The sequence below is a fragment of the Xenopus tropicalis genome, chromosome 5, assembly GCF_000004195.4.
Source record: "Xenopus tropicalis strain Nigerian chromosome 5, UCB_Xtro_10.0, whole genome shotgun sequence".
Classification (NCBI taxonomy): domain Eukaryota; kingdom Metazoa; phylum Chordata; class Amphibia; order Anura; family Pipidae; genus Xenopus; species Xenopus tropicalis.
In genome coordinates, this window is record NC_030681.2 from 20480166 (window position 1) to 20501652 (window position 21487).

The 21487-nt window shown below is 41.7% G+C and overlaps 1 protein-coding gene across 1 annotated transcript in view; it reads right to left on the reverse strand.

Moving 5' to 3' along the window:
* The window catches only part of stpg4 (sperm-tail PG-rich repeat containing 4), a 37508-nt gene extending 16434 nt beyond the window's left edge, over nucleotides 1–21074 (reverse strand). The window contains exons 1-5 of the mRNA XM_002932385.5: nucleotides 20913–21074; nucleotides 11099–11161; nucleotides 9124–9375; nucleotides 7003–7067; nucleotides 5996–6050 (exon numbers count right to left, since the gene is read on the reverse strand). Coding sequence (XP_002932431.3) covers nucleotides 5996–6050; nucleotides 7003–7067; nucleotides 9124–9375; nucleotides 11099–11161; nucleotides 20913–20972 — 495 coding nt within the window. The 5' untranslated portion in view covers nucleotides 20973–21074. The remainder of the gene's footprint in view (nucleotides 1–5995; nucleotides 6051–7002; nucleotides 7068–9123; nucleotides 9376–11098; nucleotides 11162–20912) is intronic.
* Nucleotides 21075–21487: the final 413 nt, after the last annotated feature.

The following is a 21487-nucleotide window of genomic DNA, read 5'->3' on the forward strand; positions in this document are numbered from 1 at the left end:
ATCGCTAACTGCCAAGCGACATTAACAACCCGCATAGACGAAATCAAAACAGACTTATCCCTGATAAGGGTGGACTTACAAACTATCCGGGAACGCACAGCAGCAGCTGAAGCAAGGCTCAGCACTCTGGAAGACACGTGCAATCCGCTGCCAGCACAGATTTCAGAACTAAAACGGCAAATGCAATTACAAGCTGACCAACTAGATGACTATGAAAATAGGCAACGTCGTAATAATGTACGGGTCATGGGACTACCAGAAGGCACGGAGGGGGAATCCCTACCTGACTTTGCAGAAAAGTGGCTACGCACTCTCTTACCAGCAGCAGCATTCACCCCCCACTTCTCGGTAGAGAGAGCACACAGAGTGCCAGGCAGAGCAAGGCCCCCTGGAGCCCCACCTAGGCCCTTCCTGATCCGTATGTTACACTTCAGAGACAGAGACATTGCCCTACAGGAGGCTCGCAAAGCCGGTCGCCTAGAACATAATGGGGCGGTGATCTCGTTATATCCGGATTTCTCCACTCACCTGCAGAAACAACGCAGCTCCTTCACACTGGTCAAACGTAAACTGAGAGACCTTAACCTCACCTATGCAATGCTCTACCCAGCAAAGCTTAAGGTTATCGACGCTAACACATCCCATTTTTTTACATCGTCTGAAGATGCATTGGAGTGGCTGGAAGCTAGACCAAGACAAAACCCCCGCGCCTGAGAGGCTGGGAGCACACTCTATAGACTAACTACGTGGGTCGAGTTGCTACCTAAATAACACACAACTGGGACTGCAGATATATCACAACCTTCCACATCTTCCCATGTGACAATAGGCCACTAACTGGCGGATGCACCCCTCCGGGGAAAGCCATATAACACTTTTGACTCGGTGATGATACTCCTCTCACCTTCCACCTCATTAGAGACTGCAGGGTGTTGATAAACTAGATGGCATGCGCCCCATGTGGCAACCAAGATTAAATTATGCAGTCAATGAACGCTAGACACCTGGCAACCGACCCCCCAGGACCACGAGAAACTCACACAGCCGGGGACTTCCCCCGCCACGGAGCTCCTAATTCAAAAGTTAAAGCACACTAAGTGCCTTCCTGGTTGATTGGCAACCACAGTTCCTAGTCAAAATTGTTATGGGTACAAGGCCCACCCATCTAGGGGGGGTTGGGCAGGGTGGGAACGGGGTTTTGTTGGGGTTACTTTTTGTTTTGATAACTGCTCTATCTCTCCTCTTCTGTGCCTTCCTTTTCTCTCCCTTCCTTTCTCTTCCCTACCTCCCCAGGACCCACATTAATGGAGACGTACTTGGTGATACAAGTGAGGGCATCCGGACCTCAAGCGACTCATCTGGTAAGACACATTCACTAACAGTATACCTCTCACAATGGGTGACTTAAAAATTATATCATGGAATGTTAGAGGCCTGAATGATAAAATCAAGAGATCTCTGGTCTTTAACTACCTCAAAGCCCACAATCCACATATCTTACTATTACAAGAAACACACTTAACAGGCCAAAAAACTCTCGCTCTAAGAAAGCCTTGGGTAGCATACGCTTACCACTCTACTTACTCCTCATACAGCAGAGGAACCTCAGTTCTTATAAGGAAGGGCGTACCTTTTCACCTGGGGGAGATGCGCACCGACAGGTCCGGCAGGTACCAGATAATTGCATGCTCGGTAGCAGGATCTCCTATGACCTTAGTCAATCTGTACATCCCACCACCATTCTCAGAAACAGTGCTACTTGACATATCGCCTATTCTAGCACAACTACCCCCATCCCCCGTCTGCATAGCAGGTGATTTTAACACTTACCTAGACCCAGCATTAGACAAACTTCATCCCTCTACAATCCACCCCTCCAAACTTGTGGACTGGCTCAAAGCATATAACCTAACCGATATTTGGAGGTGGAAGTACCCACACACCAAAGATTTTACGTGCCACTCATCCACGCATCATACCCTGTCCAGGATAGACTTAGTACTGGTCTCGCCAGACCTTTTGCCCAAAGTAAGAGAGATCAAATTTTTACCCCGAGCAATATCAGATCACTCTCCAGTATACTTCTCCCTACAATTATCAACGCACCCTCACCACAAACAGTGAAGACTGTCACCAGCCTGGCTCAAAAACCAAACAATAGCAAATGAATCTGCTACTTCACTCCAGAACTATTGGTCAGAGAACACAGGCTCGGCCAGTCCGAGTGTTGTTTGGGATGCAAGCAAAGTGGTACTGCGAGGGGTCCTGATAGCTTCAATATCCAAAGTAAGAGCTACTTCTAAAGACCACATAGCCACCCTAAACTATAACGCAGCTCAGGCAGAACAAAAATTTATAGACAATCCTAACCCGCAAAACCACGCCGACTTTGCTGCAGCCCTCAGACAGGCGGACTTGCATAGACTAGACCTCACTAAGAAACAGCTATTACACGCAGCCAGTAAATCATTTGCTTTAGGAGACAAAAACGGTAAACCGCTAGCTTTTCTGACCAAGGTACTGGAAAACACTACAGCAGTCCCCAAACTGATCTCACCACAAGGCGAAGACATTCCCTCCCCATCCGACATCGCTGCAGAATTTGAGAAGTACTACTCAGACCTATATACTTCCAAGGCTCAATACACAAATGAGGATTTACACTCTTACTTAAATACAATCACCCTCCCCCGTCTAACACAACAACAGACAAAATACATGGACAATCAAATCACACAGTTAGAAATTGCAGAGGCCATTATGTCTATGCCAGCAGGGAAATCCCCCGGTCCTGATGGATTTGGCATCGAATGGTACAGGCTCCATATTCGCCAGCTAGTTCCCAAACTACTAGAAACATTTATGTATGCACACGAAAACTTTCTACTCCCGCCCTCCTTCTCCGAAGCAACCATTATTGTCTTACCCAAACCAGGCAAAGAACCCACCCTTTGTGCTTCATATAGGCCTATATCGCTCTTAAACACTGAAATTAAGATCCTAGCCAAAATCCTTGCAAGAAGACTAACAAAGGTAATCACCACACTGGTTCACCCAGACCAATCTGGTTTTATGCCCTCCAAGTCTACGGCCATTAACATTCGCCGCCTCTATTTTAACTTGCAAATAAACCACGAAAATGGAGGATCCGGCTCGGTAGTGTCCCTTGACACTGCTAAGGCATTTGACTCCATTGAATGGCCCTACTTATGGGAAATTTTAACCAGACTAGGATTTGGCCCCAGTTTTGTAAAATGGATCCGCCTGTTATACAGCAAACCCGTGGCAAGAATAAAAGTGAACGAAGCACTATCCTCCCTGATCACACTAACCAGAGGAACTAGACAGGGATGTCCCCTATCCCCCTTGTTATTCTCCCTAGCCATAGAACCAATGGCGATATTAATTAGACAGAACCCAGAGATACAAGGGCTCAAATACAAAGGCACCGAAGAAAAGATCTCTTTATATGCTGACGACACCCTGTTATACTTAGCTGACCCATTAAAATCCCTAGAAACAACACTTAATACAATCTCTCTATTTGGAAAGTTCTCAGGCTTACAGATAAACTGGGACAAATCCCAAATCCTTCCACTTACAGCCCGAGCATCTCAATCTATCAACCCTGCAATTAATCTCAAGACAGTGGACACCTTCAAGTACTTGGGAATCAATATACACAAAGACCCCACCAACTTCATCTCCTTGAACCTACAACCTCTCATACAACAAATGAAAAACACACTATCACGCTGGTCCGCACTACCCCTTACACAAATTGGCAGAGTTAATATATGCAAGATGATATATCTCCCCAAACTACTCTATGTCTTCACCAACTCACCTTGCTATATCCCCAAAACCACACTACGAACAATAGACCGTATACAAGCTGACTTCGTCTGGGCCAAGAAAGCTCCAACAGTAGCTAGGACTACTCTCCATGCATCAACCTCACAACTGGGATTAGCAATGCCCAACTTAGAACTCTACTATCTTGCAGCACAGGCAGTACATGCTTCAAACTGGAAAACATTTGACACCGAAAACCCGGCTTCTCTACTAGAAGCACTGTATTTTGGCTCCATTGAATCCTTACACCATGCTCTATATAGACCAAGCAATTGTCTACCCCCCCTAATACCTCTTTTAAATGCCACCAAAAAAACCTGGGACATGTTGTATAAAACCTCCAACATAAAAAACTCAATCTCACCTGACACACCTCTGTGGCACAATACCCTTCTTAAAAATTTTGCAACTTTTGAAAAAGGCGCTACATGGGCAAGAGCAGGGGTCAAACAACTCCACCATCTACTACACTCAGGATCCCTAAAAACCTGCAGGCAATTCCAGGAACTTCCTGCCCTGGCGGACCTGTCGGTGCTCAGTTACATGCAAATATGACACCTCTTCCTTACACAATTTCAGCAAGATACCCACCCCATAGAATACACGACAGAAGAAAACATAATCTCTGCTCCAGACAAGCGTAAAACCCTCTCCAAAACATATGCAGCAATCACTTCTCACAAATATGACCCCAGACCCAGAGTCAAACTCAAATGGGAAACAAGCGGCCTCCACCTAGACCCAGATGACTGGGAAGAGGTGATAGACAATCTTTATTTCCCATTAATAAGCACAAGAGACAAACTAATTCAGTTCAAAATTATACACCAAACATACTTAACACCTAAGAAACTATACCAGATGGGTCGCTTGGAGCACTCCCGATGCCTTCGCTGCAATGAACCTGATGCGGATTATATGCACTTGCTTTGGAATTGCCCAGACATCCAGAGATTCTGGCAACAAGTTATGCGCTTCCTAGCAGACGAACTTTCCTTACCTCAAGTTTTAAACCCAATCACATGCCTGCTGGGCCTCGTAGACTCCCTACTACCAAAGACAGCCTCGAGATCACTTATGAGAGCTCTGCTATTCTATGCCAAGAAAACTGTGGCCCTACACTGGATGGGTCCCCAACCTCCCACTTTGAATAAATGGATAAAATTGATTAACTCTCAACTTGAACTCTACAGGTTAACATACCTAGCCAGAGGATGCCCACTAAAGTTCGAGAAGATTTGGAACCCATGGCTGGAGTCTCCAGCAACAACGGTCTAAAGCACCACAATACGCTCTCCATTCCCTACTTCCCCTCCTCTCCTCCCTCCTTCTCTCTTTCTTCCCTCTATCATTTCTCTTGTTTATAAAAAAATTCAATAAAAGTTGACTATTAAAAAAAGAAAATGTTTCATTCCAATTCTGTTCTGATGCAACTTTTGCTTCATCCAGTTTTACACACTTTGCCTTAACTATAACAACTCTGTCAACCTCTTCAACCAAAATAGCACTTTAATGACTTTTACCAGCTCGGAGCTGGCAATATGACATTATTTCCTAGGGGAGGATGAATCTGCATTTGGCAGGTGAGACAGGAAGTTGTCGATATTGTAATCCCCAGTTATAATCTGGTTAAATTTGTTAAATGGCTATTGAGATAATGGGATTTCAATGACATCTTACTACATCTGTGACATTCTCTTCCCATCTCTATGACTTCAGTGGAAACTTTGTGAAGCTTTCATGATTGAAATGGAATTTGGATTAAACAAATCTGATAAATGGCAGAGTCCTTGGCTCTATCATATCAAATATTTTTGCAAAATATATTTTTATCTTTTTTTCCATGGAGAAAAAAAGATACTATTGTTTCTTCATAGCTGAAACTTTTCATACTCTTTATCAAATTAGTATCTTTTTTTGGACTTTTGATTGTGACCAACACAGCACTGCATATTCTAGATGGGGCCTTGCAAGTGCTTTGTAAAGATGGAGTCTGGGTTGCTCATTGGATAATAAGGGCTCCTTACTTGATGGTAACAGGTTGTCAATATCTCAGCTTATAAATTCTTAGTGCTATTGCTCTAGTGATTTCTCAATATATTATATCTCTCCTACATGCACGAATAATATATATACTTACAGGAACCAAAAAACTAGATGGAAACCTCTTCACTGCTGAACGGAACATAAAATTTCTAGAATAAACAAAGAAATTGATTGAATATGATAAAAGGAGACATGCCGAATTAGTGAAATCTAACACAATGTATAATTGCTATAAATTGCTGTAATCAAAGCCTTTCCCATGAAGTGCCACTAAAGATGACACACTTAATAGCCCATGATGAAGTTAATTGGTTTTGTCTTTCGTAGGAGGAATTATTGAGCATCAGCATCTTTATTGTTTATTGTTCTGCATTAATCACTTCGTTTAGTCGGTTGAGTTAATTTTGATGACATTCAACGTGCCTTCATTTAGCCTCGTGAAAAGTATATAAGGCAAAAAAATCTTAATTGCAGGCCTTGCAAGCTCCAATACACCCAAAACATGTCTATAATCCCCATGAACAATGACCAACCTCCTGCAGCCCCACTCCTTTTGCAGGCCACAAATTGGACCTTCACAAATCTCAAGGGCCAACTCTTTACCACAGGGTTCCCAACTGAACTTTTCCCTTCCCTCCAGGTTCTTGTTATTATTATTATTATAAAAAGTGCAATTTATTGCTCCAATGCATCATACCATGCTCCTTCTGGCATCTTTTATATGTAAGTTCTATTTAGCAGGTCCCTCTTTACATCTTGTATTGGGTATTTGTTGTATTTATGTAATCTGTCATTTGTATGCTTCATGTATTTGTCCATTGCACAATATACTGGGGCTTTATAAATGGCATATGATTATGGTAGCTATGGTTATAGTCACAAAGTCTCCACCACGTCTAGTAACCCATAGCAACCAATCACCAGGTGGCATATAGTGGTCACCTCTTTTACTAAATTACCTGCAAACTAGGACAGTATCACTTTTTATAGGACACAGAAATCAGAACAAATGCTAATAGGAAATAACTATTCATTCACTTTTCAGTATGTCTATTTTACAAATCCAAAAAGAGAAAATAAAAGTTATAATAGAATTCTTACTTGCATTCACAAGGCTCTGAAGAAGGGTGAATGACATTATATTTGCCTGGGTCTGTGTGTAGATCCTGCAAAAACAATTCAATATTACATTTAAAATGGCACACAATACTTTCTTGAAATGATCCAATGTATCTGCCAGAACAACCACACCAGGGAGAGAATTCCACAAAATCACAGCTCTCCTCATCTTAAGATCCAACTTTTTATCTCAAAGGATACCCACATGTCCTCTGAAAAGATGTAATGGTAAATAAGGCATCAGAGATGTTTTTTTAAAGGGGTTATTTTATATTGTCTGTAATTTTACTAATTAATGCACTGTAATCATACTTCTGTTGAAAGTGCACCTATCTTCCCATTCTTTGGTTGGGAGAAACCATAATGGCATCGACAGTAATATCCAGGCAGACTCCCCTTAAGCCCCTGCCAGTTGTGATGCCCCATCAGCCAACACACCTTGAATCACACAAATCTGAGGCTCATGTTGAGTACATTACTGCAATGCCAATACCCAGGGTACAGATACATGGGTTGGAACAAACCACATCAGCTAACTGGGTATAGAAAGGGCTCCAGGCAATGCTGTTCTTCCAAACCACCATAAGTTCCATTATTTACAACTCTTCTGCAATTGTTCCACACTTGTTCCACACTTTTTCTCTGTATTTGTCTATTCTCTATTATTCCCTTTAACTTCTGCTCTTTGCTTTTCTGCCAACTAAGGGTAAGGCCCCACGAAGCGGATTGTCAGCCTGCATATAAACGCCTGAACCATTGAATCCGCCCAAGTGCAGACACACTCAGCCATATCCGCCAACTAATGCAAAGTAATAATCAGTTACCCCTTTGCATTCTGCTTCCTATCTCTTCTTTGTCTCACAAATCTTGCAATTTTTATCTTTTCCACAACCCTATCTCTCACTTCCAATGTCCCCTCCATGTCTGTTCTTCCCTTCCCTGTCAACCCTCTCCTCTTCTGCCATCTCACCTTATTTCCCTTATATTCTACCCTTTTCAGCCATTATAGAATTTAGCCAGTATAGAGTCAGTATATTAACAAGGGGTGAGGCAGAGCCAGAGGAACAAATGGGATACACATCCCCCACCCCTTTTTGTACAGGCATGAAATAAAACCTTGAACTCCCTCAGGAAGGAATATCTCCAGGGCTTCACAGGCTTAACTTAGCCATATCATTGCTTTAATTGGCCAACCTGGGGAGCCTCACTTAAACTTAAGTCTAGAAGTCTCAATGGGCCAGTATTTGGGAAACGTGCCCTTAGATCTTTGATTCTCTGTGAATACTTGCGGTCTCTTTCCCTGGCTGAATAATAAATGTAGATAGCATCTCTTTATCCTCTGCTTTATGCGACAGCACATGGACAAATACTCAAAGAATATGAACAGTCACGGGTTAAGTGTTCACACCAACTTTTCAGCTTAATTAGCCTCCATTGGGAAACTTCCACTGAGGATTAATAAAGGCTACACGTTGGTCTGAACAAATTGATCTTTAATTCGTGCCTTATGTGCATTTTCCCTCATCCAGCATCACAGGCAAACAGTCTTGTAGCTTTGCTTAAAGAGATTATCCATAGCACTTACTTGTAATGTAAGATAACACGTCTGAAGAGTAACTTTAATAACTACCCCTTCTACCCAATGACAGTTTAATAACTCACAGGGTGGCATTAAATCTGCCAATGGAGGCAAAGTGTTACAAAGAGATTTTGTAGTGCTCTGCGTTATGTGCCTGATATTTGTAGCTCACCCTGGAGGGAAAGGTGACATTAAATATATCTGTCTTTTATTTACCAGCTGTATGGAGAAATAGGACACATAAATTCCGCTGCAAGGAAAGGTGACCAAGGGTTGCTCACTAATATAAAAACAACTGACAGCCCATCTTTAACCAGAGAAGAAATGCCAATGGTGACATCAATATATAATGTATCAAGGCTTCGGCAGCACAACACTGCAAACAAATCTTGCACAGATAAATCATCTCTTTATATATGTATTATATTTATATAGAAATATATTTTATCTCACTCTTATGCTGGGAAAAAGTAGAGAAGCTACATAAACCAGGTAGTGCCAGGAATGAATGAGAAGCCATGTACCTTATCCCTGATGCCAAGTAACAGGGTGTTCCTTCTGGTGTTCCTAAATGAGTAGGTATTTGGAAGCCTTTCAACGAAATACGCTAAATCTGGGAAGTTGTAGCACCCTGGCAATAGCTTTTCTCCAGAGCCTACAGGGTTTGGCCTTTTTGTCCTGCCTTGGCATTTGAAACTAAAGGTTGGTTGTATGGGATTAAGTTGTCTCTCTTGTAGAAAATCCCGTATATCATAGGCTCCTGGGGCAGGTGTCTCCTGAAAGCATAAAAACACATTAAATACATTTAGAGGTAAAAAGAAGAGAAAGTCATTTTCTGTATAAATATATGATCTGCTTTTTTTCTCTCCATCATTCTGTGAAATCTCCCTGTGCATATTAGTCACTTCCTCTTCCTGTGTATCTGTCAGTCAGTCAGTCACTCCCTCCTACTGTGCACCTGTCAGTCACTCCCTCCTACTGTGCGCCTGTCAGTCACCCCCTTCTGCTGTATATCTGTCAGTCACCTCCTGTGCATCTTAGTCACTTCCTCTTCCAGTGCACTTATCAGTCACTCCCTCCTCCTGTGCAACTGCCAGTCACTCCCTCCTCCTGTGCAACTGCCAGTCACTCCCTCCTCCTGTGCAACTGCCAGTCACTCCCTCCTCCTGTACACTGCCAGTCACTCCCTCCTCCTGTGCAACTGCCAGTCACTCCCTCCTCCTGTGCAACTGCCAGTCACTCCCTCCTCCTGTACACTGCCAGTCACTCCCTCCTCCTGTGCAACTGCCAGTCACTCCCTCCTCCTGTGCAACTGCCAGTCACTCCCTCCTCCTGTGAATCCTAGTCACTCATGTACACGTCATCCCTTGGATGTGAATAATAAACAATTCCTGTTAGGCTAATGGCACATAGGGTGTGTTGTCTGCCACTGCCACCAAGTGAAAACAGCGGCAGAGAAGGTGCCCCTTTTGGCCTGTCACCACCCGGAATACTATGAAATGAAAAGCGGTTAATTTGATGCACACAGAGCAATAACAGGGGCCTCAGAGCCAAAATGCTCATTTGAGCATCCACCAGTTAGCACTCCATGGGTATCCAGTTAGCAACCTTCCATTCATTATTAGCAGTCATGATAGGCCAATCAAAGCTACCTGCTGATTTGCTGCTTTGGCCTACTAGACTGGGGCAAACTTTTGCTTGCATTACTATGAAATCCCACAAACATCTCAAGAACCAAATTTCAGAATATTATTTCCATGTTCTTGAGGCACAACAATAGTTTCTTAATTTATTGTAAATGTGTTGACAGGCAGCCTCCACAGAACCTTTGCAAATATTGATCTAGGAGATATTATTATTATTATTATTATTAAAGGGGAACTCCACCCAAACACAACTTAAGCTTTTGAAAAGTGAACATAACTTCAAGCAAGTTTGTAAAATACATCATTAAAAATATGCAGCCCTTTCATGATTTTTAATGTAATAATATGGGTTGGAACAGTTCCCTAAGCCCCTCCCCCTGTTCCCCTGCTGACTGGCTGGCTACTTTGAGACAGTAGTCGTCTGCCTTCAGCCTGCATCCTCCAAATCCCACAATTCCCTGCACGTTAGGGAAAGGAACATCATACTGCAATGCATTGTGGGTTATGTAGTTCCTGCATGCTGTCTGTAAACTGTGGAGAAGTTGTTACATTTTGTAACATCAGCTTTTTCGTACCTCCTCCCCTGCCAGAATATTAAATGATGGAGAAAAAGAACTGTTTTGCAGCTGGATTTCAGCATATAAAAATGCTATTTATTCCTACTTTTCGAAGGAACAGATTACAGGGACATGGATATTTGGGGTTTCTGTGTTGTGTGGGGCTCTTTAACACATTTTGGTTCGGAAGCTGGAATTGCACCCACCTCCCCCCAAAAAATCAAATTTTAAAGTAGAAGGGATTTAAGGTGTTAGTAGTGGAGATCAGTAGAGTTACCATTTTAGATGATCCTTACCCAAGATGAGCTGATCCAGGCGTCTCTTTTAAGTTCTTGATTTTGTTTTTGCGGCTCATGTTTCTAGGAGGAAACACACAGAACCAATTCAGTTGGGACAAACTCTGAACATTGAAACTCTCCCCCCATTCCCTGCGTTGTCCCTTCAGTCAGCTTCTTCCATGTCCTGTTCCTCACCCACCTTCTATTTCTTGCCTGGCTTCCTTGTTCTTGTTTCACCTGTCCTCCTACGTCCACAACAATTGTGCCTTTTCCTTAACTCCCACTTTCTGTCATCAAAAATATTATTTGTATCTGAGCCTCCCTCCCTCCTTTTTATGCCAATATGCAGTTCACACACACCACTTTTTACCCTTTAATAAGAATGTGCATTCATGTACAGTGTGTGCCCTGGTTCCAGTGTATTGGAGAGAACAGTAATGGAAAGCAATCCACGGGACATCATTGTTAGTACAGGTATCGGACCCCTTATCCGGAAACCCGTTATCCAGAAAGCTCCAAATTACGGAAAGCCTGTCTCCCATAGACTCCATTTTAATCAAATAATTCAGAATTTTAAAACTGATTTCCTTTTTCTCTGTAGCAATAAAACAGTACCTGTAATTGATCCCAACTAAGATATAATTACCCCTTATTGGGGGCAGAACAGTCCTATTGGGTTTATTTAATGGTTAAATGATTCCCTTTTCTCTGTAATAATAAAACAGTACCTGTACTTGATCCCAACTAAGATATAATTACCCCTTATTGGGGGCAGAACAGCCCTATTGGGTTTATTTAATGGTTAAATGATTCCCTTTTCTCTGTAATAATAAAACAGTACCTGTACTTGATCCCAACTAAGATATAATTAATCCTAATTGGGGGCAGAACAGCCCTATTGGGTTTATTTCATGGTTAAATGATTCCCTTTTCTCTGTAATAATAAAACAGTACCTGTACTTGATCCCAACTAAGATATAATTACCCCTTATTGGGGGCAGAACAGTCCTATTGGGTTTATTTAATGGTTAAATGATTCCCTTTTCTCTGTAATAATAAAACAGTACCTGTACTTGATCCCAACTAAGATATAATTACCCCTTATTGGGTTCAAAACAGCCCTATTGGGTTTATTTAATGGTTAAATGATTCCCTTTTCTCTGTAATAATAAAACAGTACCTGTACTTGATCCCAACTAAGATATAATTACCCCTTATTGGGGGCAGAACAGCCCTATTGGGTTTATTTAATGGTTAAATGATTCCCTTTTCTCTGTAATAATAAAACAGTACCTGTACTTGATCCCAGCTAAGATATAATTAATCCTTATTGGATGCAAAACAATCCAATTGGGGTAAATTAATGTTTTATTGATTTTTTAGCAGACTTAAGGTATGGAGATCCAAATTACGGAAAGACCCCTTATCCGGAATACCCTTGGTCCCGAGCATTCTGGATAACGGGTCCTATACCTGTATTACTATACCTTGATAACCATTGTAGTAGCAGGACGTTTTATAACAACTGCACCCTGACACTCTATTGCTTCCTGGAGCAATAAAGATAGAATTATGTGAAATATACATATTATATACACAGTGTGAGTACCTTCTTGTAGTGATTCCATTTAAAAAAAAACAACTTGAATTTGTCTCATTAAGTTTCCAGGGGTGGTTAATTACTGCCCAATGGCAAAGCAAGGATTCTTACTTTGGCTATGCCCACAGGGAAATATAATGGGTTCGGCATCTGCTACAGGTCTAGTTACCCCTAGCAATCAATCAGCAGGCAGCATTTATTGGTCAGCTGTTTGAAAGCAAAAACCTGATAGGTTGCTTTTGGTTACTAGATCTAGAGACAATTTAAGCCTTTAATTACATTGCTCCTACTAATGCCTGATGCCTCTATGTTCACAACCTTTCAAGTACACATAGACACACCATGGGATATAGGGGCTCACCTTATTGTCACTATATGTTATGATGCAACATAACGTATTGATTCCAAGCCCTAGTCCAAATCTTCATTATATGCATTCTCCTGAATTCCCAGAGCCCCTTTCCTCTAATTCCAACTCTATTGGAAACTGCAGCAGCCACTTGTGAAATTAATGAAATGAACATACTAACCCTCTGATTGGCTAGAGATTGCTTCTGTCTGTGCCCTCAGATGAGCAGAGTAAAACCGAATGTACAATAGGTGCTTACACATCAGTACTCCACTCCTACAAATGCACCATAACCCTGTATCTTATCAACACTCATCATTATAGACCTCATCTTTATATATTTATAAATATATGGTTTAATAAGTAACTCAGGTGTAGGTGAAGTCATGTTACTCTCAAATACATTAGCCTTAGGAATCCCCTTCATTATCTCAGTTTTAGCTCAGTTACAGCTCTAAATAGGAACAAAGTTCTAGCAAATACCAGCCTCAGTGAGAACCAGCATCAAAGTCCATTGATAAAACAGCAAACACTCCCTTATGGAACATACCTGCTTTGGGCCTATGCTATGCTGTAGTAAACCAAACAGTAACATTTTTAGAATTCCACTGAGGAATGTATTAACTCTCAAGTTTATTGTATTTAAGAAAAGAATGAAAACTCGCCAGGGCTGATTTACTAACATAGTTACTAGACTGTCCCAGTACAGTTATTCATAGAAACCAAGCATATCTGTGTCTTTTCTTATAGTAGACCTCTAAAGCTATTTGCTGATGAGCCCTATTGGTTATTTCATATATACTATATTTAGTTACTAAGGGGCCAGCCAGGTCTGGACAGGGACTTAAAATAAGCCCTATCATTTAAATTACATTGAGGCCCCACCACCCCAACACTGTCCATGGCATCTTACAGCAGCCTGCCTGGCATTGCCAGATTCAACAGATTGCCAGTCCAGGCCTGGGGCCAGCCTCCTTTTCTTGCAAAGTTGTTTATGTATGACAACTGTTATTTTGGTATAGAGCAAAAATGTCAGGACTATCGTAATTCAGTTGTTCGGGATATGAGTTTTTCAATGGAGGTAATGCATAATCTATGTATAACATGTATTATTACAAATATTGATATATATATAATCAAGCAAACATAGATCAATAAATACCGGAATTATGGAGGGCCCAGAAGGAGATATGAAATACAAGGTGTAAGAGCAATTTTTGGCGGACGCTTGCCACCCTATCCATAGATCAGATACTAATGTTGGGTGATGCCTGTGATTAACATATAAGCATTTGGTGAAAACGCAGAGAAAGGCTATTATGGTTATAGTTGTATGCTACCTGAAACAGACTTCTGATAAATGACCTACCCAGTGTGTAGCCAGTGGAACCCTTGCTGGCTAATAATTAATTTAAGTCTGCCCTGTGTAACATATAGGCATAGCATAGCTCCAGGTCAATAGCTCGATTACTATCTGTAGAGCATACAACATTATGGACATATCCCTCATATACCCCCTACCATTAACCCTTACCTTTCCTATAGGGACCATAGGAGATTACTGTTATAACAGGAGGTACAACTATATCTGAACCACCAATCAGTTCTTATCTTGCTTTGGGTGATCTGCTGGCCCTCTGAAATTGGGAAAGTGTTGCTTGGGAAGAGGTACTGTCTTGGGGAAATGATGCTCAGTAGGAAGTATATTCCATGGGGATAAAGCAGTGTTGCTGCTGATAGTGGCTGCTCCTCACCCCATACCTGAGTTACCAATGTGGGAAGCAAGCAATAAAACTAGTTGACTTCCCTTTGGCCTGTATTATTCAGGTATTTGAAGAGGACAAAGTAAATGCATGACTCATTTGGCCATTTTCCATAGAGAACTGTTTTTTCTTCGCTTTGCGCTACTGTGTGGAATGCTTCATGTACTGTACATAGTGACACTGCCCACTCACGCCCTGGATTGATATTTGTACTCAAGTATTTTGGAGCTGCCTATCTGTCTTACTAAGCATACCAAACCAATGGAAATACATCGCTATCAAAAAGGGTGCAGTTTTGTCAGCAGTTGCCATTAGCTCATGATTTCTTGCACTGTAATCAACTTTCCTTATGAATTGTAATGTCCCTTTTTGGATGAACTGTAGGTAAAATAAAGGGGAAGCACTGATATGGTTGTCGATTTCCAAATAATTCTGATTACCACAGATGGAGCGTAATAGAGGTCACAGTGGAAATAGTAATAGTTATAGTGAAACATCTGAGCCAAAGGTTCACATAAAGTTGCTCCATCTCAACATAGAAGTTGAAGCCTGCACTGCTCCAAATCATCTTATGGGCTCAATTAGTCAATGGTCAGCCTGGTTTTAAACCTTGGTCCCCTGTTATATGATTACAGTTGATATGTCCCAGAGGTACCACTTAGTGCATTCAGGAGATGATGTGTACATAAAAGTGTTGATCAAGGAGCCAGTGCCCCCAAAGCACAAACAAAGCACAAAAGACTAGCTATTTGGCCCAATAAATGATCCTTTTTTTATTGCATTAATCTGCTCTATGGATGCTCGTCTGTAATTTTTGTTTTAATGATTGAGATTTTGAGATGTTGTCTAGCATCTGATAGGCCGAGTGGTCCCTTGGGTGGAGAGGAGTCATTATGTTTTCCAAGTCTCCTTTGCACAGAGCTGATCTGTGTATCATTGTGGAACAATAATCATGCAGTTTGGCTAGAGACTGAGCCAACCGTATGAAATATGTGACAGTACGCGGCGAGACAATTTCAGCAGGATAAAACATGGGTGGCTTGACTGCCCCAGAAATCACACATCATTGTATTCCTGATTTCCTCAAGTGTTGTATTTAGTTTTTCAATTTATTGCAAAACTCTCAAAACTTTAATATTAATTATTATAACTGATATCTGTGGTGTCTGCCATTGTGACTTTGCATTTATGGACTTTGCCTTTATGACTTAGTGGTGTATTCACAGTGTTCCCTGTCCCCACACTATCCCCTATACAGGAGCTTAGTGGGGCATATTTGGGACATTGAAAGATAATCCAAGCCCAAATTTTGCAATGAAACCTATGGACCATTCATTAAACCGTTACTGCAAGTTGTTTATTAACTATAAGCTAATATACTTCACCATGGTCCTAATTTAGGCAGGACACTAAAATATCATGGATCCCAAAAGGGGTGCGGTTTACAAGAAAGGGGATAGGCCATTGAGCATATTTGGGGGGGTACCTATTCGTGGTCAGGATGGATTGGGATGGGGCCTGTGTTATCCCACACTTTAATATGCTGCTATATTTTTAGTGTAGAGCAGAGAGAACATTTGTCTCTTGGTTAGTAAACATTTGTTGAGCTTGTATAGATATATATAATGTATATAATGATATAACTGTAATGATGATGGGTATAGGCAGACATTGGCTGCCTACACATCAGCGTAACCAACAAAATCTGATTTGGGTTTGTTCAGATAATGAGCCAGGGGACTGGTTAATTCCAAGGTACAGACCATGTAGAACCATGAATACTGTGGTCTCCTATACTATGTGATTGTTGGATCAGAACTTGCTCAGTTGGATCAACCTGGCCTTGCCCACTACTTTGGGGGCCACTCATTTGCTGACATTCCCAGCCAAGTGTTCCATATTTGTCCAGCACCGGACAGGATTTATTTATTGGGGAAGTGTTGCCCTCAACACAAAACTAACCTCTCACCTGGAGCAGCATGAACATGAAATCTAGCTATTATATTATAGTACATGTATGCTCTTATACATGTTTGTACCACATTTCCAACTAACTTGACACAGTTATCTCTTGCACAGTGCACCAGAAATAATGTCCTTTTATGTATTGGTATGTTATATGGTATAACGGAATCAGAGAAATCAAAAGCATGCAACTGATGCCATGTTTATACTGAAATATGTCTAGGGGGAGGGTTCTTACTTGAGTATTGTCAAGAATAGGTTGAAGAATGTTACCCCAATGATTACAACAGCCATTCTTAACCTTAAGTATTGATACATATATAAGATATAAGGAACCCCGGATATAAGGCCCGGATTTGTGGAGAGGCCACAAAGGCCCGGGCCTAGGGCGGCAGAAGCTTAGGGGCGGCATGCCGCCCCGCCGCAAGAAAATTTTTAAGTTTGGCTCCCATACGGAGCAGTTGGGACCTCTCCCCACTGCTCCGTATGGGAGTTTAAAGAGCGCATGCGCACTCGCGGCTGCGTTCGCGCATGCGCACTGGGGGGGTCGAGCGTTTGCGCATGCGCACGGGCGGGCACCAACAGGGGTGGCCTCGGGGCGCCCAGAAGAGAAATCCGGCCCTGCCTATGTAAAAATATATTAGCAGGCAAAAACAACCTGCACAGTATAAATAAAACAGTTTACTGAATAGGGCTTGTGCTGAATATGTTTTTTTACTTGTTTTAATAATGAAAAATCTATGTCTTTTGTTGTTTCATAAGCTAAACAGGGAAATTGAAGCTACTCCATGTTCAGTCCTAGTGGTGAAGACCATTATGTAGAAGGATTATGTGTCCTAGTGGCAGTGTCCATTATGCAGGGGGGGGGTATCTGTACTCTGTAAATCTAATTATCTACCTTGCAAGGACCAAACATGAAGTAGCTTCAAGTTTCCCTGTTTATCCTAGCACAATGTACGAAATGGATCATTTATTATATTTTCTACACAGCGAGATCTCCCACACTCCCATAGTATATTCCCTGGTGGGGGGGCTGGAAGCTTTAGGCCGGAAAGTTTTCACTCCCCTATGCAACATATCTTTCTGTATATCCTCTTAGGCTATTACACTTTTGCCACTAAATTTATATTTTCTCTATTGAGAATTAGGAATAGAGTTAGAAAACTAGAGGCCCTGGGGCAAAAAAAAGTTGGTTTGGAATCCAAGTTCAGAAAATAACATGCATTAATCATTGATCCATCCAGCCTGCTGCCCGCTGCTGATATTAAACTGCATCCTGAGCGGCACAGAGTTGTAGGTGTGTTCCTAGATGGCCGTGAAATATCAGCCACGTACCAAATAGCTAATATACAGGGAAAATATTTGGTGTTTTCAGTCCCATTATTCCTGAATCAGTTCACAGCAGCCTCCACTTAATGGGGCTGTTCACCTTTGAGTTAACTTTTAGTATGATGTAGAGAGTAATGTTCTGAGACAAATTGCAATTGGTCTTTATTTTTTATTATTTGTAGTTTTTGAATGATTTCAACAATTGTTCAGCGACTCTTCTGTTTGGAGGTATAACAGCTATATGGTTGCTAGGGCCCAAATTACCTTATTAGCCAGGGAGTGGTTTGAATGAGAGACTGATATATGAATAGGAGAGGGGCTGAATAGAAGAAAAAAGTTATAAAAGGTAACAATAACCCTGTAGCCTCACAGAGCAATAGTTTTTGGCTGCCAAGGTTGGTGACCCCCATTTAAAAAGCTCAGGGAGGAGTAGGACTGGGTTGGTGGGGCCCACTGTTTTTTTCCTGGTGTCCTGCTGGCCCTATCCAACCCTTTATAAATAGTTATCCCCCACACTCCCTACCCACCATGGCAGACTGCAACTATGTGAGGAGCCCTACGCAGTTACCCCTGGTTTGGACCCCTTAAAAACACAAGTACCATTCTTTATTATTTAAATGCCTATGACTTGTACAGTTCAAGCCAAGACTATAAAGAGTAGAGTGCAAACTATGGGCAAGTCCTCCATATATTTTGCACTTTGCATACTGCCCTGTACATACAGTGGTGTGAAAAACTATTTGCCCCCTTCCTGATTTCTTATTCTTTTGCATGTTTGTCACACAAAATGTTTCTGATCATCAAACACATTTAACTATTAGTCAAAGATAACACAAGTAAACACAAAATGCAGTTTTTAAATGAGGGTTTTTATTATTTAGGGAGAAAAAAAATCCAAACCTACATGGCCCTGTGTGAAAAAGTAATTGCCCCTAATAACTGGTTGGGCCACCCTTAGCAGCAATAACTGCAATCAAGCGTTTGCGATAACTTGCAACGAGTCTTTTACAGCGCTCTGGAGGAATTTTGGCCCACTCATCTTTGCAGAATTGTTGTAATTCAGCTTTATTGGAGGGTTTTCTAGCATGAACCGCCTTTTTAAGGTCATGCCACAACATCTCAATAGGATTCAGGTCAGGACTTTGACTAGGCCACTCCAAAGTCTTCATTTTGTTTTTCTTCAGCCATTCAGAGGTGGATTTGCCGGTGTGTTTTGGGTCATTGTCCTGCTGCAGCACCCAAGATCGCTTCAGCTTGAGTTGATGAACAGATGGCCGGACATTCTCCTTCAGGATTTTTTGGTAGACAGTAGAATTCATGGTTCCATCTATCACAGCAAGCCTTCCAGGTCCTGAAGCAGCAAAACAACCCCAGACCATCACACTACCACCACCATATTTTACTGTTGGTATGATGTTCTTTTTCTGAAATGCTGTGTTACTTTTACGCCAGATGTAACAGGACACGCACCTTCCAAAAAGTTCAACTTTTGTCTCGTCGGTCCACAAGGTATTTTCCCCAAAGTCTTGGCAATCATTGAGATGTTTTTTAGCAAAATTGAGACGAGCCTTAATGTTCTTTTTGCTTAAAAGTGGTTTGCGCCTTGGAAATCTGCCATGCAGGCCGTTTTTGCCCAGTCTCTTTCTTATGGTGGAGTCGTGAACACTGACCTTAATTGAGGCAAGTGAGGCCTGCAGTTCTTTAGATGTTGTCCTGGGGTCTTTTGTGGCCTCTCGGATGAGTTGTCTCTGCACTCTTGGGGTAATTTTGGCCGGCCGGCCACTCCTGGGAAGGTTCACCACTGTTCCATGTTTTTGCCATTTGTGGATAATGGCTCTCACTGAGGTTCGCTGGAGTCCCAAAGCTTTAGAAATGGCTTTATAACCTTTACCAGACTGATAGATCTCAATTACTTTTGTTCTCATTTGTTCCTGAATTTCTTTGGATCTTGGCATGATGTCTAGCTTTTGAGGTGCTTTTGGTCTACTTCTCTGTGTCAGGTAGCTCCTATTTAAGTGATTTCTTGATTGAAACAGGTGTGGCAGTAATCAGGCCTGGGGGTGACTACAGAAATTGAACTCAGGTGTGATAAACCACAGTTAAGTTATTTTTTAACAAGGGGGGCAATCACTTTTTCACACAGGGCCATGTAGATTTGGAGTTTTTTTTCTCCCTTAATAACGTAAACCTTCATTTAAAAACTGCATTTTGTGTTCAATTATGTTATCTTTGACTAATAGTTAACAGTTTTTGATGAGCAGAAACATTTAAGTGTGACAAACATGCAAAAGAATAAGAAATCAGGAAGGGGGCAAATAGTTTTTCACACCACTGTAGGTCCCTGCACTCCATAGGCAGACAGTAAGGATAGGGTCAATGCTGTGCTCTCTTCTGATCAGGTGCTGGGTGTAGATTCAGCCAAAACCCAATGCAATTGCTTTCTAAATAGTGCCCCTTAGTGCTCTCGCCTTTGCTTCTGGGGTAAAAGTAACTGACCCTTAGGATGAAGACACACGGAGCTACAAGTAGCAGCTATTTGTCATGGCTACTAAAATAGACAATGATGATCATTTACTGATAACTGTCTCTACATGTGTTTTAGCAGAGGCAATTCTCAGTATTGTCTATGGCAGGGTATTGTCTGATGTTTAGTAACTGTGAAAAAGTAGCTGCTACTAGTAGCTCTGTCTGTCTTCACCCTTATATTTCCAAACCCATTTGAAGTACTGAAAGTCTGAGTACACAAAAGTGTAGTTTCATCAATGAATGTAACATAAACATAAATCATTGCCTGAATATTTTATATTAGGTAGCTTAGTTTCTTACCCGGCTATGAGTTTGCCTCTTGCCTTGGAAAACGTTCTGAATTCTGCCCACTGCAGACATTGTCTGTTGAAGCTGGTAACCAAGGCTGAATGCTATATATCCCTGCAGCAAGTTGCTCTTCTGACCAGACCGGATAGGCAAGGCTTTTTGCAGCTCACTGACTGGTGGCAACATTTTCTTTCTGGTTATTAGAGAGCCTGGAGCTTAATGAAGTTCCATTGTAAGGGCTCCATTGTTATGTTGGTATATATATATACACAATGAGTATAAATGAAGCGACAACCAGACGAACCCCATTCCCATAAGAGGAGCTAACCCTAGGCTCGTAGGACATTTCAGGTGAAAAGGTGAATGCCAAGCAAGGCAAACACATGCAGAGCAAGGTAAGATGATATTCTCCATGTGTATGGAGAATTAATTCCTTATTAAAAAAGAAACAATAATTACACCCTCAATGTAATAACTGTGCTTAATGCAGCATCGATTTATACTATCTGTATATGTGCAGAACACGTAGGGAGATGTTGCTGATATCAAATGTTCAGTTTAGGGCCCTGATTGATTGCTTATGACTT